Source organism: Alosa sapidissima, chromosome 9 (assembly GCF_018492685.1).
Source record: "Alosa sapidissima isolate fAloSap1 chromosome 9, fAloSap1.pri, whole genome shotgun sequence".
Classification (NCBI taxonomy): Eukaryota; Metazoa; Chordata; class Actinopteri; order Clupeiformes; family Clupeidae; genus Alosa; species Alosa sapidissima.
In genome coordinates this window covers 35,098,480-35,117,108 of record NC_055965.1, presented here as the reverse complement: position 1 = coordinate 35,117,108, position 18,629 = coordinate 35,098,480, and the positions used below count along the sequence as shown (strand labels likewise).

General features: G+C 40.9%; 2 protein-coding genes and 1 long non-coding RNA gene across 12 annotated transcripts in view; 2 read left to right on the top strand and 1 right to left on the bottom strand.

Moving 5' to 3' along the window:
- Positions 1-17,320, top strand: part of LOC121718817 (zinc finger protein 436-like) — a 58,191-nt gene extending 40,871 nt beyond the window's left edge. The window contains exons 4-5 of the mRNA XM_042104097.1: positions 2,226-2,495; positions 17,096-17,320. Coding sequence (XP_041960031.1) covers positions 2,226-2,495; positions 17,096-17,139 — 314 coding nt within the window. The 3' untranslated portion in view covers positions 17,140-17,320. The remainder of the gene's footprint in view (positions 1-2,225; positions 2,496-17,095) is intronic.
- The window catches only part of LOC121718788 (NACHT, LRR and PYD domains-containing protein 3-like), a 1,510,793-nt gene that overhangs the window by 658,296 nt on the left and 833,868 nt on the right, over positions 1-18,629 (top strand). The window lies entirely within an intron of this gene.
- LOC121719082 overlaps positions 1-18,629 on the bottom strand; it is a 530,903-nt gene that overhangs the window by 68,159 nt on the left and 444,115 nt on the right. The window lies entirely within an intron of this gene.

The window sequence follows — 18,629 nt, the reverse complement described above, 5'->3', positions numbered from 1 at the left end:
CAAAAAATTCTGAAAAAATTACCAGGTGCACCTATGTTACCCAGGAGACACACTGTAAAATTACTCTTATGTAAGATCAATACTTTCCAAGATACAGCCAGTTTTACAGGGGGAGGGGGGTGTCGATTTTGTCCAGCCTCTTTTTTTTGTCAAAGTTCACAAGCCCACAGCGCAGGAACTAAACCATGTAGGAGGCTCAAATTTTGCATGGTGGTACATAAATAGGAATAGTATGTAGCAAAAACATAGGCTCTTGATTTATTTTCCTTACTGAGATAAGTAGAAACACTCTCACAAAAAGCAATGAACAGAAAATAAATCCCTTCAGGGTCTGAACAGCAGACCTTACAAGTCTGAAAAATAATTTTGATTATCATTTTCAGAGCACCCGAACACCTTGTGGGAATATACAAAGATTTTTTAAATATGTTTTTCCTTATTCTCCATGATCCCTTCTTTTTGAAAACACCAATTTGACTTGTCTTATGCAAATCTTTCTTTTTTATTCTCCACCCTGAACATGGGCAAAATGCCCCATTGACATCCATATGTTTTATATCTGCCATCTGGTGGTCAATAAAAATCCCTACACCAACATTACAGACATGCATGAATTTGCAGAAATGCAGGAACACTCAAATACAAAAGTTTTTATTTCAGAATATGATTTGTTCTGTTGTGCTGGCGCTTAATCGGCTCGTTTTACTTAAGACATCCCCAGCTTTGGAAAATGTACGTTTAAAAATATGAACCATAGCATACTTGCCTGCACCCGTCGGACTTGAACCCGCAAACAGTAGACCTAGGCTACCACCCCGGATCGGGAGTCTAGCGTGCAGTCAACCGAGCTAAAAGCTCCCTCACTCTTGACGTTGTTGTTTAGAATACTAATGTAGCCTAGGCTACATAGCCTACTGGATAAAGATACATTCATATGGAACAGATGATGTGCCCGTAAGAGCCGGATATATACTGGCCAGAGCATGAGGATGGGGGATACACAGACTTATGTTAGACATTTCGTATATAATTATTTAATGCATTAACAGTTAACCTATTTGAGTGAGTCTGCGCTGTGTTTTGAAACCTGCATGACGTGTCAGTGAGGTAACGAAGCTTTGTTTCAATAGGTGACGTGACAACCTCATTTCAAGATAGACTCCGGAGCAGTGTTTCGAAGCACTAGTGTTTCGCAAGCTCGAGACGTGTGTTGGGACTGTGTGTCGAGCGACCCATCCCTAGTGATCATAGTACTGTGACGAAATTTGTCGCTGATTCATGCTACGTTTACACGTGACTGGCTATTTTCATAAACGGACATTTCACCCTCTCCGTTTTCAAAAATAACATTGTGCACACTTGTCAGTTTTTTAGCACATCGCCCGTCTCAATTCAACCTCTACATACCTGGCTGCGTGTTTCGTCTTTTCCGGTCAATGGTATAATCCATTGTAGTATGAAAAAGAGAGGGAGGGTGCCGAGACATGTACTGAATTAAGCATTCTGATGTTTTTTTTTTGCTGGCTTAGAGGTATGATTAAAACATACAGTGACAAGGTCAGCTTAACCATGTTTTTCAATCATTCAATCATCACCCCCACCTACCCTCCTTTGTGGAGTGCTAATTACCCCACCTACCCTCCTATGTGGAGTATTAATTACCCCACCTACCCTCCTTTGTGGAGTGTTAATTACCCCACCTACCCTCCTTTGTGGAGTGTTAATTACCCCACCTACCCTCCTTTGTGGAGTGTTAATTACCCCACCTACCCTCCTTTGTGGAGTATTAATTACCCCACCTACCCTCCTTTGTGGAGTGTTAATTACCCCACCTACCCTCCTATGTGGAGTATTAATTACCCCACCTACCCTCCTTTGTGGAGTATTAATTACCCCACCTACCCACGCCCATTTGACACCCTATCATTCTAGTTTGCATCATAAAGGCTCCCTTCACTGATTGGTTAGATGAACATAGTGAATCAGAGATAAGAGGCATTATATAAACACCACCTAGTGGAGTCAGATTTCTGAACTCACCTGTTCAAAGGTAGGCACTGGGTTACTCTGAGCATATACACTATATATTTAGTCAACTAACAGTACAGCTATATTGAATTTCTTTGTCTGCACTCGTTTGTTTAATTTTTCAATTTGTAATTGTAATTGTAAATTACAAATGAAATTAAAATGTAATCTTTGACTGGATTTGTTTTCGAATGCAGAATTGGAGTCTAAAATGTCAGGATTCACTGAACCAACACTGCTGCCTATGCCAGTGAAGGAGATAAAAGAAGAGGAGTTTGATGATTTCCATCAGGAACATCTGTTTGCAGTTCAGAAAGAAGAAGAAAAGCCTGGACTGGATCATGACTGCAAGACTGAAACACACACATCACCAACATTTAACTGCAAAGAAGAAAAGTCTCCACTGATGGACATTAAAGAGGAGGAATCTGATTCAAGAGAGCATGATCAGAAAGACTCTTCTACCGGTAAGTTACTCATTAGTGTTTTCTCTTGTGGAAATAATGATGCAAAAACACTGTGTCTCAGGGCTCTTTGGATCATTGGAATCAATCTCAGACACCTGTGATAATTAGTTTGCCAGGTGAGCCCAATCAAAGGAAAACTTCTTAAGAAGGATGTTCCACATTATTAAGCATGCCACAGGTTTCAAGCAACATGGGAAAGAAAAAGGATCCCAAAGGATGCAAGAACAACTACAATCATAACAATTCTGAGTATTTCAAATTGTTTTCTTTTCTTCAATCATCAAGAAATCGACACAGATGAGATGAGACATGCTGTGGAAATTAAACATCATTGTAATGAATGTGGAAAGAGCTTCACTAGGATGTATCATCTCAAGACTCACCAGAGGATCCATACTGGAGAAAAGCCATATCAGTGCACTGACTGTGGAAAGACCTTTAGTCAAATATCTAGCCTCAAGACACACCAGAGTATCCACACAGGAAAAAAGCCTCATCAGTGTACTACATGTGGGAAGAGTTTTAGGACTAAGCAAGGCGTCACTGTCCATCAGCGCACACATACAGGAGAAAAGCCGTATCATTGTACTACATGTGGGAAGAGTTTCAAGACTAAATCATATGTCACAATGCATCAGCGCACACATACAGGAGAAAAGCCATATCAGTGTACTACATGTGGGAAGAGTTTCAGGACTAAGGTAGAGGTCACCATCCATCAGCGCACACATACAGGAGAAAAGCCGTATCATTGTACTACATGTGGGAAGAGTTTCAGGACTACATCACATGCCAACATTCATCAGCGCACACATACAGGAGAAAAGCCATATGAGTGCACCACATGTGGGAAGAGTTTCAGGACTACATCACATGCCAACATCCATCAGCGCACACATACAGGAGAAAAGCCATGTGAGTGCACCACATGTGGGAAGAGTTTTGGGGGTAAGCAAAAGGTTACCAGACATCAGCACACACACGGGGGAGAATTGCCATTGTAGCAAACATCAGAAAGTGCACACTTGAGTCAAATCCTAAATTGACAAAAGGTATTTAGTTATGAATCAGATATCAGGGTTTACTAGAGTGCACATGCTCGCTCACATACACACAAACTTTCATTGTAGTGTTTTCAGGAAGATTCTGATTTAACTTTTAAATTTACTTACATAACTTAAGCTGCAATATAATCGAAAAGGATAGATGTTTTTAGTTTGTATATTTATTGGTAGATAATCAGCTGAATGATATGAAACCAGCTTAGAAGGTAAATAGAAGAGATGTATCATGGAATCAAAGATCAGACATATAACAAAAATGTAAATAACAAAAACATACAAAACCCATTTTGTTAACAACTCAATTTTTAAGTATTATTCTACTGTGATATTGTGAATAAATGTCAAGAATATGTACATAATACTGTGTAAATGTCTGTTTCAATAAAAGTGTGATAATGAGCTGAAGGAAGCTTAGGCCACATCAGCAGATAAATGCAAGACCATCACCTTAACATAATGAAGCAAATAACATTAGAGTTACTTTGCTAACTACTGGGTATTGAAATGTCACCATGTTATCATTTCCACACTCAACTATTAGCAGTACATGAAATGGCCTGTTTATACACATGTCAGTATGTTTAAAATATAGAAAAATTAGGAAAAGTAAATGAATACATTCAGGATTAACTGGAGTAAATGTATTGAACTATGCTGCAAATGATAGTGCCCTCTGTGGACTTGCACAAAATTAAAGTTGAGGTCTAGTGATGCCCCTGTTGGGGGCTGAGCACCCTTACAGGTCTTGCCCCAAAGGAGGGGAGGATGGTAGGGTGAAGGGCTGAAAAGAAAAGCGCTCCATTAGGAGGTGTTGAACACTATATGAGCACTGTGGACACATTTCATGGCCGTCAGGTGGACATGGCTATATTTGGATAGGATAGGTAGGGGGGAGGTGTGAAATGAAATCCATTAGATGGTGTCGGCTTTTCCTGCTTGGTGTTTGTGCTATGTCTTCCACTTGAAACCCCTTAATGTGCAAGCTAGACTCTCTAATGTGTAACATGGATCAAAAATGATCCATATACATTTCCTATGACAAGTCATGCATAGTTGTCTGTTTATTTGCTATACTTTATCAAATATATTTCATCCTTCAATATACCAGATATCCAATAAATAACTTGAGATCAGTGCAATAATTTATATCAGTTTTATTGATATCATTGATAATCAGTTTTATTTTTCCATTTAAACATTATTAACAAACATGTTTTTTTGCATTATCACATTTAGTTTTCAGTAACCACCTACCCTCCTATGTGGAGTATTAATTACCCCACCTACCCTCCTTTGTGGAGTATTAATTACCCCACCTACCCTCCTTTGTGGAGTATTAATTACCCCACCTACCCTCCTTTGTGGAGTGTCTGCAAGTGCATCTATGGCCATGGCCACTTGATGCCCTATCAGTCTGATTTGCATCATAAAGGTTCCTTTCACTGATTGGTTAGATGGACCTAGTGGGTCAGAGAGAAGAGGCATTATATAAACACCACCTAGTGGAGTCAGATGTCTGAACTCACCTGTTCAAAGGTAGGCACTGGGATACTCTGAGCATATACACTATATCTATATTCAATTAACAGTGCAACTATATTGTATTTTTGTTTTATTTAATTTAATCCCTCAATTGTATTTGTAAATTACATATGAGATTCAAAAGTAATACTGAATTTGTTTCACAGCACAGAAATGGAGTTTGAAATGTCAGGATTTACAGAACCAACACTGCTGCCTATGCCAGTGAAGAAGATAAAAGAAGAAAAGTTTGATGACTTCCTTCAGGAGTTTCTGTTTGCAGTTCAGAAAGAAAAAGAAAACCATGGACTGGATCATGACTGCAAGACTGAAACACACACACCACCAACATTTAACTGCAAAGAAGACAAATCTGAACTGATGGATATTAAAGAGGAGGAAGAGTTTGATTTAAGAGAGCATGGCCACCTTAACTCTTCGCCTATGGGTAAGTTACTCATCAGTGTTTTGTCTTGTGGAAATATTGAAGCAAAAACAAGCACACATTATAATAATAACAACAACAACGATAAATGTTTTTCTTGTCCTTCTCTTGCACATCACCTAGAAATCAACACAGATATGATGAGCCATGCTGGGGAAATTGAACACAATTGTAATGAATGTGGAAAGAGCTTTCATAAGATGAGTTATTTCAAGGCACACTGGAGCATCCACTCAGGAGAAAGGAGTGTGTGTGGGAAGAGTTTCAGTGAGAGTTTGGGTCTCACTGTCCATCAGTTGACACATAAGGGAGAAAAGCTTTATCCATGTCCTCATTGTGGGAAGACCTTCACTAGGATGAATCATCTCAAGACTCACCAGATGATCCATACTGGAGAAAAGCCATATCAGTGCACTGACTGTGGAAAGGCCTTTAGAAAAAAAGATTATCTCAAGACTCACCAGAGGATTCACAGTGGACAAAAGCCATATCAGTGCACTGACTGTGGAAAGGCATTTAGACAAAAATCTTCTCTCAAGGTACACCAGAGGATTCATACTGGGGAAAAGCCATATCAGTGCAGTGTATGTGGGAAGAGTTTCAGGGAGAGATCAGCTCTCACAGTCCATCAGTTGATACATGGAGAAAAGGTCTACCCATGTCCTCAGTGCGGAAAGACCTTCACTAGGATGGATTATCCCATGACTCACCAAAGGATTCATACTGGAGAAAAGCCATATCAGTGCACCGACTGTGGAAAGGCATTTAGTCAAATGTCTAGCCTCAAGAAACACCAGAGGATCCACACAGAACACATGCCATATTATTGCAATGTATGTGGGAAGAGTTTCAGGGGGAGCTCAGCTTTCACTGTGCATCAGCGTACACATACAGGAGAAAAGCCATATCAGTGCACTGACTGTGGAAAGGCCTTTAGTCAAATATCTAGCCTCAAGACACACAAGAGGATCCATACTGGGGAAAAGCCATATCATTGTAGTACATGTGGGAAGAGTTTCAGGGAGAAATCAGCTTTCAATGTGCATCAGCGCACACATACAGGAGAAAAGCCACACCAGTGCACTGTCTGCGGAAAGGTCTTTAGCCAACTGTGTAATCTCAAGGCACACCAGAGTATCCACACAGGTGAAAAGCAATATCAGTGTGCTACATGTGGCAAGAGTTTCAGGGATAGGTCAGATGTCATAAGGCATCAGCGCACACATACAGGAGAAAAGCCATATCAGTGTGCTACATGTGGGAAGAGTTTCGCTCGTAACTCACATCTCATTCAGCATCAGCGCACACATACAGGAGAAAAGCCATATCAGTGTGCTACATGTGGGAAGAGTTTCAGTTGTAGCTCACATGTTAAGACGCATGAGAAAGTCCACACTCGACTGAAACAATGCAAACACTAAATTGACAAAAAGAGGCTCATCATCTGATTTTTAAAGGAAAACATTACATTTTCTAGAATTTATCACAAATGATAAGAGATGATAAAGATGATAAAGATCACTTAAAGTAATCTTTTTTGTTGTTTAGCAATTAGCGGAATGTTAGGCATCCTGGAAAAAACTACAACAAACATGTCAAATCAACATTCATCATGAAAGTTGCTTTGATAATAACTGAGTTTTAAAATGCTATTCTCCTTATTGTAATCATTGTAAATTAATGTTTTGAAAATGTGCAACACTGCATGAATATCTCAGCGACAAGATGTCTCATAATGGCTTTTTGAATAAATCCACTTATCTGAAATTGCTTCTTCAGTCAAACGATAATAGCACAAAATAGCATTTTGATGTTTTCACTATGTAAACAATCCACTGTACTAGCATTACAAGGTTGTTCATTACACAAATATATCCAATCATATGTAATAATGGATTTCTTTCAGTTCATTACACCAACAATGTCCATGTTGATGAAGATTGATATGTAGATAGTATGTAGAAAGTGTTGCTAATGATAGCGCCCCTAGTCATCAAGGATCACTATATCTGTCCCAAAACCTTTTTTGTACCACGACACACTTTTGACATTTAAAATGTCCCACGGCACACTAACATCCTGTGTGAAGAAAAAATAAACATACCATAGCCTAAAAAGTCAAATAATACACGGATATGGCCTTATATATATATGACCTAGAAATCTAGACGCACCCTAGCAGCAGGGCTAGTCTAGCAACTCTCCGTTAGCTTGTGAGCTTGAAAAATTAAACTTCTATCAGGCCAATCAAATCGTGTATCTAGTCGTTAGGCGGGCTTAACATAATGATTGATGGCAGATTTGCAACGGTTTGGCTTGAATTCCCTGCTACTTGAAAACAAATCAGATGGATATTGCTGTTGGCAAACAGTGTGACACGAGTTAAGCTTTTATTAAGTTGGCAAAACACGAGTTAAGCTTTTATTAAGTAGGCAAAAGTTTGAACTAGCCAACTAGCTCCGCTGGTGGGAAACGCCTGGGACTCCTAGCGCTGTCCTATTGCGTGCATGGGACTCCTAGCGCTGTCCTATTGCGTGCAGAGGGACTCCTAGCGCTGTCCTATTGCGTGCATGGGACTCCTAGTGCTGTCCTATTGCGTGCATGGGACTCCTAGCGCTGTCCTATTGCCTGCATGGGACTCCTAGCGCTGTCCTATTGCGTGCATGGGACTCCTAGCGCTGTCCTATTGTGTGCATGGGACTCCTAGCGCTGTCCTATTGCGTGCAGAGGGAATTTGAAAGACAACTGATTATCCCGCCCCTAGGACTGAACACTGCGAACGGTGAGTGCACTGCCCAGACCTACATTTTAATGTGGGTGTGGCTCGTCAGGCTACCTTATTGTAGTGAACTGAGCCTAGCTGGTTCATGACTGAACTCCCATAATGCTGTGCAGTGTATGTGTGTGTGTGTAATGTTGATGTTGGTTTTAGTATGAGTAATTGCGTTTACCTTGTCATGTATGTGTTAGCTGGTATAGTCTTTCTTTATGTTGTACCTCATGTGTTTACCCCGTGTATTGTATGTGACTACCCTGTTTTGTGTGTCGTGCTTGTTTGATTGACCTCCTTTGTTTTGCCTGTGTGGTGGCGTTCGTGTGTTTTGTGCGTAACCAATAAAACCATTCTGAGACAACTTTGCAAGATTGTTACATTGGTGTCAGAAGTGGGATGACGACCCCTACTGGACGGGATGAGAAAGCTGCAACTGATGCCCTGGCGATGATGAGTTTCCTGCCAAGACAGCTCTTCGACAGCACGCTCGCCCATGGCCACCTGCTGGGCCCAGCAGACGGAGCCAGCCTGCAGCGTGACGAAGAGACCCGCCCCCGGCAACAGGAGGAAATGAACCGGGCTGATGGCAGCATCCCGCCACTTGAACCCGCTCCACACGGGAGCAATGGAAACTGGCCGGTCCCCGGTGCGACGGCGGCGGTAGAAGGGCGGCCCAGCGTAAAGTTGCCCCACTACAATGGTGAAAGGCCGCTGGCGACATACCTGGTATAGGTCCAGCTGGCAGCCGAGCTGAATGGCTGGTTGGCGGAGAGAACAGGCGTACAGGTGGCGTTGGCTCTGGAGGGGGAAGCGCTACAAGTATTAGAAGACCTGCCACCGGCGGAGCAAGTAAGCTGGACCGCAATCGAAGCAGCTCTGCAACGACGAGCCGGGACACATCGCATGGTACTGCCCAGCCCCGGCACCCCTCACGCTCGCGCCCCAGTTACTAGAAGAAGGTGGCTCGGTGGGAGGGGCTATGGATTATATGGCTATAGTTAACGTGCCTTTTAGGCTCTCAAAAGTGTCGCTTATAGCCTAGCCTACATATGGACACAAATTGCATGCTTAAATAGCCTAAGAACTATTTTAAAACTGTTTTGTTAAACTATTCAACCGTAACACTTGCCATCACGCATGCACCTCTTCCTCTCCCTCTCGTGCACTCACACACACGATGGCAAAGCATCCTATTTGTGACAGGTCCCTTAACAAGCACATAGCCCATTGTGCAGGCCTACTCTATGAAAATAATTGCTATCACTCAGCTTTTGGATTAACATGATACACAGTGTTATTCAAAGATAAGACACAACGTCAAGTTCTCTAACTTTTAATGACCACCGTCATCCACACTCGCTCATGAACTCCACACAATCAACATCCGATTCCTATACAATAACAGTCCCTAGGTGTTTTCTACACAATAAAAGTTCCTAGGTGATTTCATAGTAAATACAACAAATTATATTTCACAGTTAACAAACAGTTAACACACAGGATTTACACTTGCAAAGTGATGCAAGTTGATAGGAAGGCTAACATGCCAGATATCTCGAAAGATACATGACTTCAGATGTATTTTTTTGGTTACAAAACTTGACTTTTTGAATTAAAAGTTCATGTCTTGCTAGGCATTAGAAAATATAAAGCCACAAACCATTACAGATATACTGTCTTTTGAGTTTGTGTCATCATCATGCCATCATCATGGATAACGCATTTCACGCAAGAACGTAACATTGCATTGACAACACCACAAATGAACCAGAATGCATTGCAACACCACATTTATTTTACGTAAATATAATATATATTATACATTTTCATACTTGTGTAGTTTGTAATAGTTTAATTCTAATCTCCTATCATGACAATGTGACGATAATCATGAGGAAAATTTACAAACCATCGCTTTAAGTCTCATAGTTATGTTGGCTATAAATAATATACACAATCTGATTCTGATTAACTATGTCCGTAGGCTCCACAGATTGTGCCTGGATATTGACATAGTAAAAATGCTTCTTGCAGGATTATGTTGACTGATCTGACTTGTATATGCATTGACTTGACTTTTGACACTGGTGTTGATTAGAAGTATATGAAGTCTGAGTGAATGAAAATTCTAAATGCTATGATCTATACATCAGTATACATGGTTGGGGTTAAATGGTACTGACCAGGCATTGAACTGAGCTTCATGGATTGCCAGATATCTCATTTTATATATATATATATATATATACATATATATATTACATGTATTAACATGGATTGGCTTTAAAAAAATATGGGACATTGGGAATGACCTTTACAACTGGTGCTGGCAAAGCATTGAACTGGGCTTCATTCGAGGATTCCAACAGTAGCTTATTTTTGAAAATCGGACATATGGGTCAAAAAGTTACATGCACACACCTTCACAGAGAGACAGCCCAGCCCAGCTCCTATAAGGCAGCTGCCAGATGGATTAGAACTCTGCCAGGTGCAAGCTTAAGCAAATAGAGCTGTGATGTCATAATCAAATCCTGAGCATTCCGCCATTCATTTCAAAGGGGCGAAAAACACAGAGAAACAGGAATAACGCAAAAACGGCAACGAAAAGGGGCAGCCACACAAAAAATGGAAGCAACCTACACCGGTTCGGGCCTGACTTTTTAGAGTTGGAACCGCGTTGATAGCTCAAACGCTCTAGGAGCAGTAGTCGGCAGAAAAAGTGGGTGAACGCGATGTATGCTTGCTGGATCAAACCCACTAATTAAATGTATTATTCATAGACAGCCAAAACTTTATATGGTGGAAGACGTTTTCTCAGTATGACTGAAACAAAATCAAGGGTGAACAGGGAACAGGGCGTAGTTTTGGGACATATATATTAGTTAGACTAACGTTTTATATTTATATATAAAAAAACATTATGAGATACCTTGCAATTAAGATAATCATGCAGTGTTGTACGTATTCAAGACATTTATTTAGAATGATAAAATAACATTTCCAAACTCATTATTATCAAAGCAAATTCCATGATGAAGGCGGCAAGAGTTTTAGCATTTGACCTGAGATGTGTATTATAGATTTATCTGGCATATCTGACTTTATGAGGTATTTATCTTTTGATTTGACATTGACTCAGTTGAATGTTAAACAACAAAAAAACTCAGTCATGTTTTCCAATCATTTCTGATGAATTCTAAAAAAATATATTCTTTCAAAATCAGATGATGAGCATCTCTAGCAAACTATGTAAACTCTTAAGCTCTGATTCATTAGTAAACCCTTTTAGTCAATTCATTATTTCTAATGTTTCACTTTCTGATGGGTATTAAGAGTTGTGCTATGAGTAAAACTCTTTCCACATGTGGTGCACTGATATGGCTTTTCTCCTGTGTGGATCCTCTGGTGTGTCTGGAGACGAAATTTTCAACCAAAGGCCTTTCGACAGTCAGTGCACTGGTACGGCTTTTCTCCTGTATGTGTGCGCTGATGGATGGTGACCTCTGCTTTAGTCCTGAAACTCTTCACACAGTCAGTGCAATGGTGTGGTTTTTCTCCGGTATGTGTGAGCTGATGTTTAAGGAGAGTTGAGCTACGACTGAAACTCCTCCCACATGTAGTGCACTGATATGGCTTTTCTCCTGTATGAGTGCGCTGATGGACGGTGACGTCTGTCTTGGTCCTGAAACTCTTCCCACATGTGGTGCACTGATATGGCTTTTCTCCTGTATGTGTGCGCTGATGTTTAAGGAGATTTGAGCTACGACTGAAACTCCTCCCACATGTAGTGCACTGATATGGCTTTTCTCCTGTATGTGTGCGCTGGTGGATGGTGACCTCTGCTTTAGTCCTGAAACTCTTCCCACAGTCAGTGCAATGGTGTGGTTTTTCTCCGGTATGTGTGAGCTGATGTTTAAGGAGATTTGAGCTACGACTGAAACTCCTCCCACATGTAGTGCACTGATATGGCTTTTCTCCTGTATGTGTGCGCTGATGTTTGGTACAATCTGAATTAGTCCTGAAACTCTTCCCACATGTAGTGCACTGATATGGCTTTTCTCCTGTATGTGTGCGCTGATGGATGGTGACCACTGCTTTAGTCCTGAAACTCTTCCCACAGTCAGTGCAATGGTGTGGTTTTTCTCCGGTATGTGTGAGCTGATGTTTAAGGAGATTTGAGCTACGACTGAAACTCCTCCCACATGTAGTGCACTGATATGGCTTTTCTCCTGTATGAGTGCGCTGATGGACGGTGACGTCTGCTTTAGTCCTGAAACTCTTCCCACAGTCAGTGCAATGGTGTGGTTTTTCTCCGGTATGTGTGAGCTGATGTTTAAGGAGATTTGAGCTATGACTGAAACTCCTCCCACATGTAGTGCACTGATATGGCTTTTCTCCTGTATGAGTGCGCTGATGGACGGTGACGTCTGTCTTGGTCTTGAAACTCTTCCCACATGTGGTGCACTGATATGGTTTTTCCCCAGTATGGATCATCTGATGTCTCTTGAGAGCAGTTATGTCACTGACAGCCTTTCCACAGTCAGTGCACTGGTATGGTTTTTCCCCAGCATGGATCCTCTGGTGTTTCTTGAGATGAGATTTTCGATTAAAGGCCTTTCCACAGTCAGTGCACTGGTACGGCTTTTCCCCAGTATGTCTCATCTCATCTGAGTTGATTTCTTGTTCATTTGCAAGAAAAGGACAAGTAAAACATTTTGAAACTCTCCTAATTAACATAAAGGTAATACATGTTTGTTTTACTTCAAACTTTCCACAAGTCATGTCAACTGTATTTTTATAGTGCATTTCATACAGGAGATAGAACACTTATTAGTAACTTACCAGTAGAAGAGTCTTTCTGACCATGCTCTCTTAAATCCGATTCCTCCTGTTTACTTTCCATCTGTGGAGACTTTTCTTCTTTGCAGTTAAACATTGCTGATGTGTGGGTTTCAGTCTTGAAGTCATGATCCAGTCCAGGGTTTTCTTTTTCTTTCTGAACTGCAAACAGATACTCTTGAAGGAAATCATCAAACTCTTCTTGCTTTATCTCCTTTGCTGGCATTGGTTGCAGTGTTGGATCATTAAATCCAGACATTGTAGACTCCAGTTCTGTGCTGTGAAACAAATTCAGTCAAACATTACATCTGAATTGTATTTGTAATTTACAATTACAATTGAACGATTAAACAAACAAGTGCAGACAAATAAATACAATAGTTGTTTTGTCAGTTGAAGAAAGATATTGTGTATGTTCTCAGAGTATCCCAGTGCCTACCTTGGAACAGGTGACTTCAGACAACTGACTGCACTAGGTGGTGTTTATCTAATGCCTCTTCTCTCTGACTCACTAGTCTGACTAACCAATCAGTGACAGGAGCCTTTATGATGCAAACTAGAATGATAGGGTGTCAAATGGGCGTGGCCATGGATGCACTTGCAGACACTCCACAAAGGACGGTAGGTGGGGGTGATGAACACTCCACAAAGGAGGGTAGGTGGGGTAATTAATACTCCACAAAGGAGGGTAGGTGGGGTAATTAATACTCCACAAAGGAGGGTAGGTGGGGTGATGAACACTCCACAAAGGAGGGTAGGTGGGGTAATTAACACTCCACAAAGGAGGGTAGGTGGGGTGATGAACACTCCACAAAGGAGGGTAGGTGGGGTAATTAATACTCCACAAAGGAGGGTAGGTGGGGTGATGAACACTCCACAAAGGAGGGTAGGTGGGGTAATTAATACTCCACAAAGGAGGGTAGGTGGTTGTGGGGGGGGGGGGTGAAATGAAACATGGGAGGGTATGGGGAGGGGTAACAAACAAAGACAGATCATTACTTTTGTAAGAGTTAAGAGCATCCCAGTGCCCACCTGTAAACATATGAGGTCAGGAAACATATACCACACAATTATGTTGACATAAGGCCACCTGTGTCCTATCGATTAGATAACTAGATTCAAATAAAATCAATTGACTTCAAGATGTTTAAGAATACAAACTAGTCAGGGGATTGGATTCCATAATAAAATGTCACTGTTGACACATTCAATGGTCCTCAGGAGGGAATGGCAACACCTCAACCTGTCCTAAAGGAGGTTAAGCTGGAGAATGTTGAAGGTGTGACATGACATGATCGAATGGAAGTGGGGTGGGGTAAAAAACATACTTACTTACTTACGGCTCCTACACACAGTTGCGTGTGTTGCAGTGCCGGACACGCATCCCATTCACTTTACACGGGCTCAAGTCATCCGTTGCCGAACTGAATTGTGGGTCCGTTGTGTTGCGTTTCTCCCGTTGCTCGCGTTGAGAAGTTCAACTGTGCTGCACCGACCGACGGGACCGGCCAATCAAGCAAATCAAATTACGGTTATACTTCAGGTCATTTGCATAGCAACCGTTTTTTAAAATGTTCATCTGAACAAGCCAATATATGTATATTTATATATAGTCATTAAACACGCACACACACACACACACATATATATATATATATATATATATAGGGGTCGACCAATTATCGGCCTGGCCGATTATTAGGGCCGATATTTAGCATTTTTATAATAATTGGTATCGGTCATTTTTTCCACCGATAAGCCAATATTGAAATGGATAAAGAATGAAACGCACTACTTTGTCTGTAAAGCGTCTCTCACTCCCTGAATTTGCTACTCTGTGGTCAAGAGCATTGTCCCGCCCACTACACCGTCTGATTTGTTAGTTAGCACGAATGCAGCCAATCAGGATCGAAGACTGAACACAGACAAAGTTTAGGATTCTCACTGAGGCAGACTGGGCTTCAGCTGTAGCCTACGGAGCTATTTTTCGAAGGTAAGGTAGCCTACATTGCTGAAGTTGCAGTGAATCACAATCATCTACACTGAAGTTACAAAAACACCACTTTGTAAGCTATTGTCTCTTTGATCCGGATCAATAAGTAAAGCACCCACTTCCTTCATTTAGCGAATTCCCGATTGATGCACGTTACTGATGCTGTTTACTAGCTATCCCACAAACTCGGGTGCTGCGCGTCGGGAGTTCTCTGCCTCCGCCTTGTTCGTTAATTGTGAATAACGGGACACCTCGGCGGACATAGTACAGAGAAGTCCTAAATTATGCGATAGCGAACGTCAAAAAGTTAATTGCTCCTTTTTGAAACGGACTGTCAGAAAAGACTACATGCACCCAGGGCCAACCGTAATTTAATCCGACCTGAACAAAATCGTGTCCTGAGCTGGCTATTAACGTGCCTTTTAAGCTCTCAAAAGTGTCGCTTATAGCCTAGCCTACATATGGACACAAATTGCATGCTTAAATAGCCTAAGAACTATTTTAAGACTGTTTTGTTAAACTATTCAACCGTAACACTTGCCATCACGCATGAACCTCTTCCTCTCCCTCTCGTGCACTCACACACACGATGGCAAAGCATCCTCTTTGTGACAGGTCCCTTAACAAGCACATAGCCCATTGTGCAGGCCTACTCTATGAAAATAATTGCTATCACTCAGCTTTTGGATTAACATGATACACAGGATTTACACTTGCAAAGTGATGCAAGTTGATAGACAATTGTGTATGAAAAGAAGTTTGCATAGAAGTTTGCATAATTAAATTATTTTGAATTAATTTTTTGCAGCATATAGCCTTTACTATCTACCCCCTTTTTTGACAACTGACATATTGGTTTTACATATCGGTTATCGGCCTCCTGTTTTGGTAATAATTGATATCGGTATCTGCCCTGAAAAAAACATATCGGTCGATCCCTAATATATATATATATATATATATATATATTAAAATTTGTACAAGCATGTGTATTCCTTCATTGAGCAATGCAGCGTTGCTTTGTACATGTTCAAGACATTTATTTGCAACAATAGCATAAATAAAAAATAAACAATAAATACAGGATACAAAGAGCGTAATTATCATACATTTTAATTAAAGCTCTTTGGTGTCTTCTGTAGAACATTTTCAAACTTTGATGCTATTCTTTTCTTGATCTTGGACTGTCCTTGGTAATGGATACATCAATGTCATATACTGTTGTTCAGATGAATATGTAGATGTTAATAAAGGCCTCATCAAAAGACACAGCAAAGACAACATGCATCTTAAACAGATCATGGAAGGCAGCCACAGGTGTCTTGGCCACACAAGGTCCAATTCATTCTTCTGGTCCAATATGATGTTGTTCAGTGTTCTCGGATCTCATTCTTCTGGTCCAACATGATGTTGTTCAGTGTTCTCGGATCTCATTCTGTGGTACAGTGTTCTATTATCTCATTCTTCTGGTCCAGCATGACTGTGGTTCTGTGTTCTATGTGTTCTATGATCTCATTCTGGCCCCTGGTAGAACTGGCTGGTTTTGCGACCCTTCAGCTAGAGTCGTAATTGAGCCTTGCACGAGTACTTTTCTGCAAAATATAACTGCTCGATAGCTGCCCAAAATACGAGATGGCTACCAAGTGGAGGGAAGCCGTGGGCTACTGGTTAGCGCATTGGACTTGTAACTGGAGTGTTGCCGGTACGAACCCCGACTAGTAGGAACAGCTGAAGTGCCCTTGAGCAAGGCACCTAACCCCTCACTGCTCCCCGAACGCCGCTGTTGTAGCAGGCAGCTCACTGCGCCGGGATTAGTGTGTGCTTCATCTCACTGTGTGTTCACTGTGTGCTGAGTGTGTGTGCTAACCAGTAGGCCACGGCTGCCCCTACAAGAGCATATGATTATGCTTTTGTAATGTTCAGAGTGTAGGACATTATACTCAATGCCTTGTTTTCCTGTTCCAGGAAACCTGCAAACAGAGACTATCTGCTGTGCCCTGTGTGCATGAAAACCCAGAAATCCCTGTCAAGGCATCTGCGCAGGGTCTTCATGATGAATGGTACCGAATTTGCCATTATGACAGCGGTGGAACATGCAAAACAGGACGCTATGGAAGTCCTGGAGAATGGCATTCATTTTAGTTATGAAGTCCTTCGTGAAAATTTTCATGATGCTGATCCAGTCAAAAGGTTGGTGGCTGAACTTTTCAATGTTTCAATTACTTCTTGTTTACTCTGATATGTTACATTTATAAGGTGTTTTGAATGGCATGACAAACTATTATTCCCTTATTCAGTTATGTAAACATTAGGGCTGTCAATCGATTAAAAAAAAAAATCTAATTAATTACATACTCTGTGATTAATTAATCTAAATTAATCGCATATATGATTTTTGCTGTGAAAGTATTTAAAATATTTAAATTCAAATGAATCATTGAAAGATCAGCATTAGTGACATTAAAGTTCAAAAACTCTTTTATTATTATTTTAATAATGGCCATAATAATCTATGATATAATATGATATATATGACCTAATATGCTGAGGAAATGAATTCAAAAGTGCTTCGGGAAGAAGTTTCTTTTATCACATACATTGCAGAGGACACACTTTACTTTTTTTGACAACACTTTATTTTTATCAACACCATCAAGCCGTTTTTGAAAAGTAAATGTTCCAATCAATGATCTAGGCAGCAAATGTTCTTCTCTCTCCTTCATTTGTGTCAAAGGTTATACAGAATCGATTAATCTGCGTTAATTTTTTTAATCATTTATTTTTTCTCAAATTAATTAATCAAAATTAATCAGTTATTTTGACAGCCCTAGTAAGCATGTGTGTTGTTTTTATCCATTTCTGTGACTTTAGTTTCATAAAGATAGTTTAATCAACCACTTAAAATACCATGTTCATCTTATTGAAAGAGGAGCTGGAACGCCGTCACTTTGTGGTGATTGGAGCCCCCCCATCCTCATCAGGTGAACTTTAGCCAGGTGAACGGAGGAGGGCTGATGCAGCGGCCACTAACTTGAGAGATGTAGTGAGAATGTCTACAGCATGTGCAGCGAGTGCCAGGAATGAGGACCCAAAGACATTCTTTCAGACACCACAAGCATTGATTTTAGAAAGCTAGATACCGCATTGGGCTCCAGAGCGTACGTCAATAGCGCCGCCATCTTGGTGGGGGCATCAATCGAGCAAAGGCCAATGGAAAACAGGTGTCTCTGATTGGAAATCCCACCTGTCCATCATCGCTCTAAGAAAGTGCATCAAGCTTAGAATTGTCAAATTTATTGAAATAACGACAAGTTCTAAAGATGTCCTCTTCAGCAGAGTTAAAATCAGCTGGTGCTGCAGATATAATATAAACTAGATGTACCGGATAGCGGTACAAAATATGACCGCCGCTCAGTCCTGTACATCCGTTCCGCGAAAATAAAGCACACTTCAATTTGTCTCCATCCCCCACTCTTGAAACTTTTGTGTATGCTTGTTT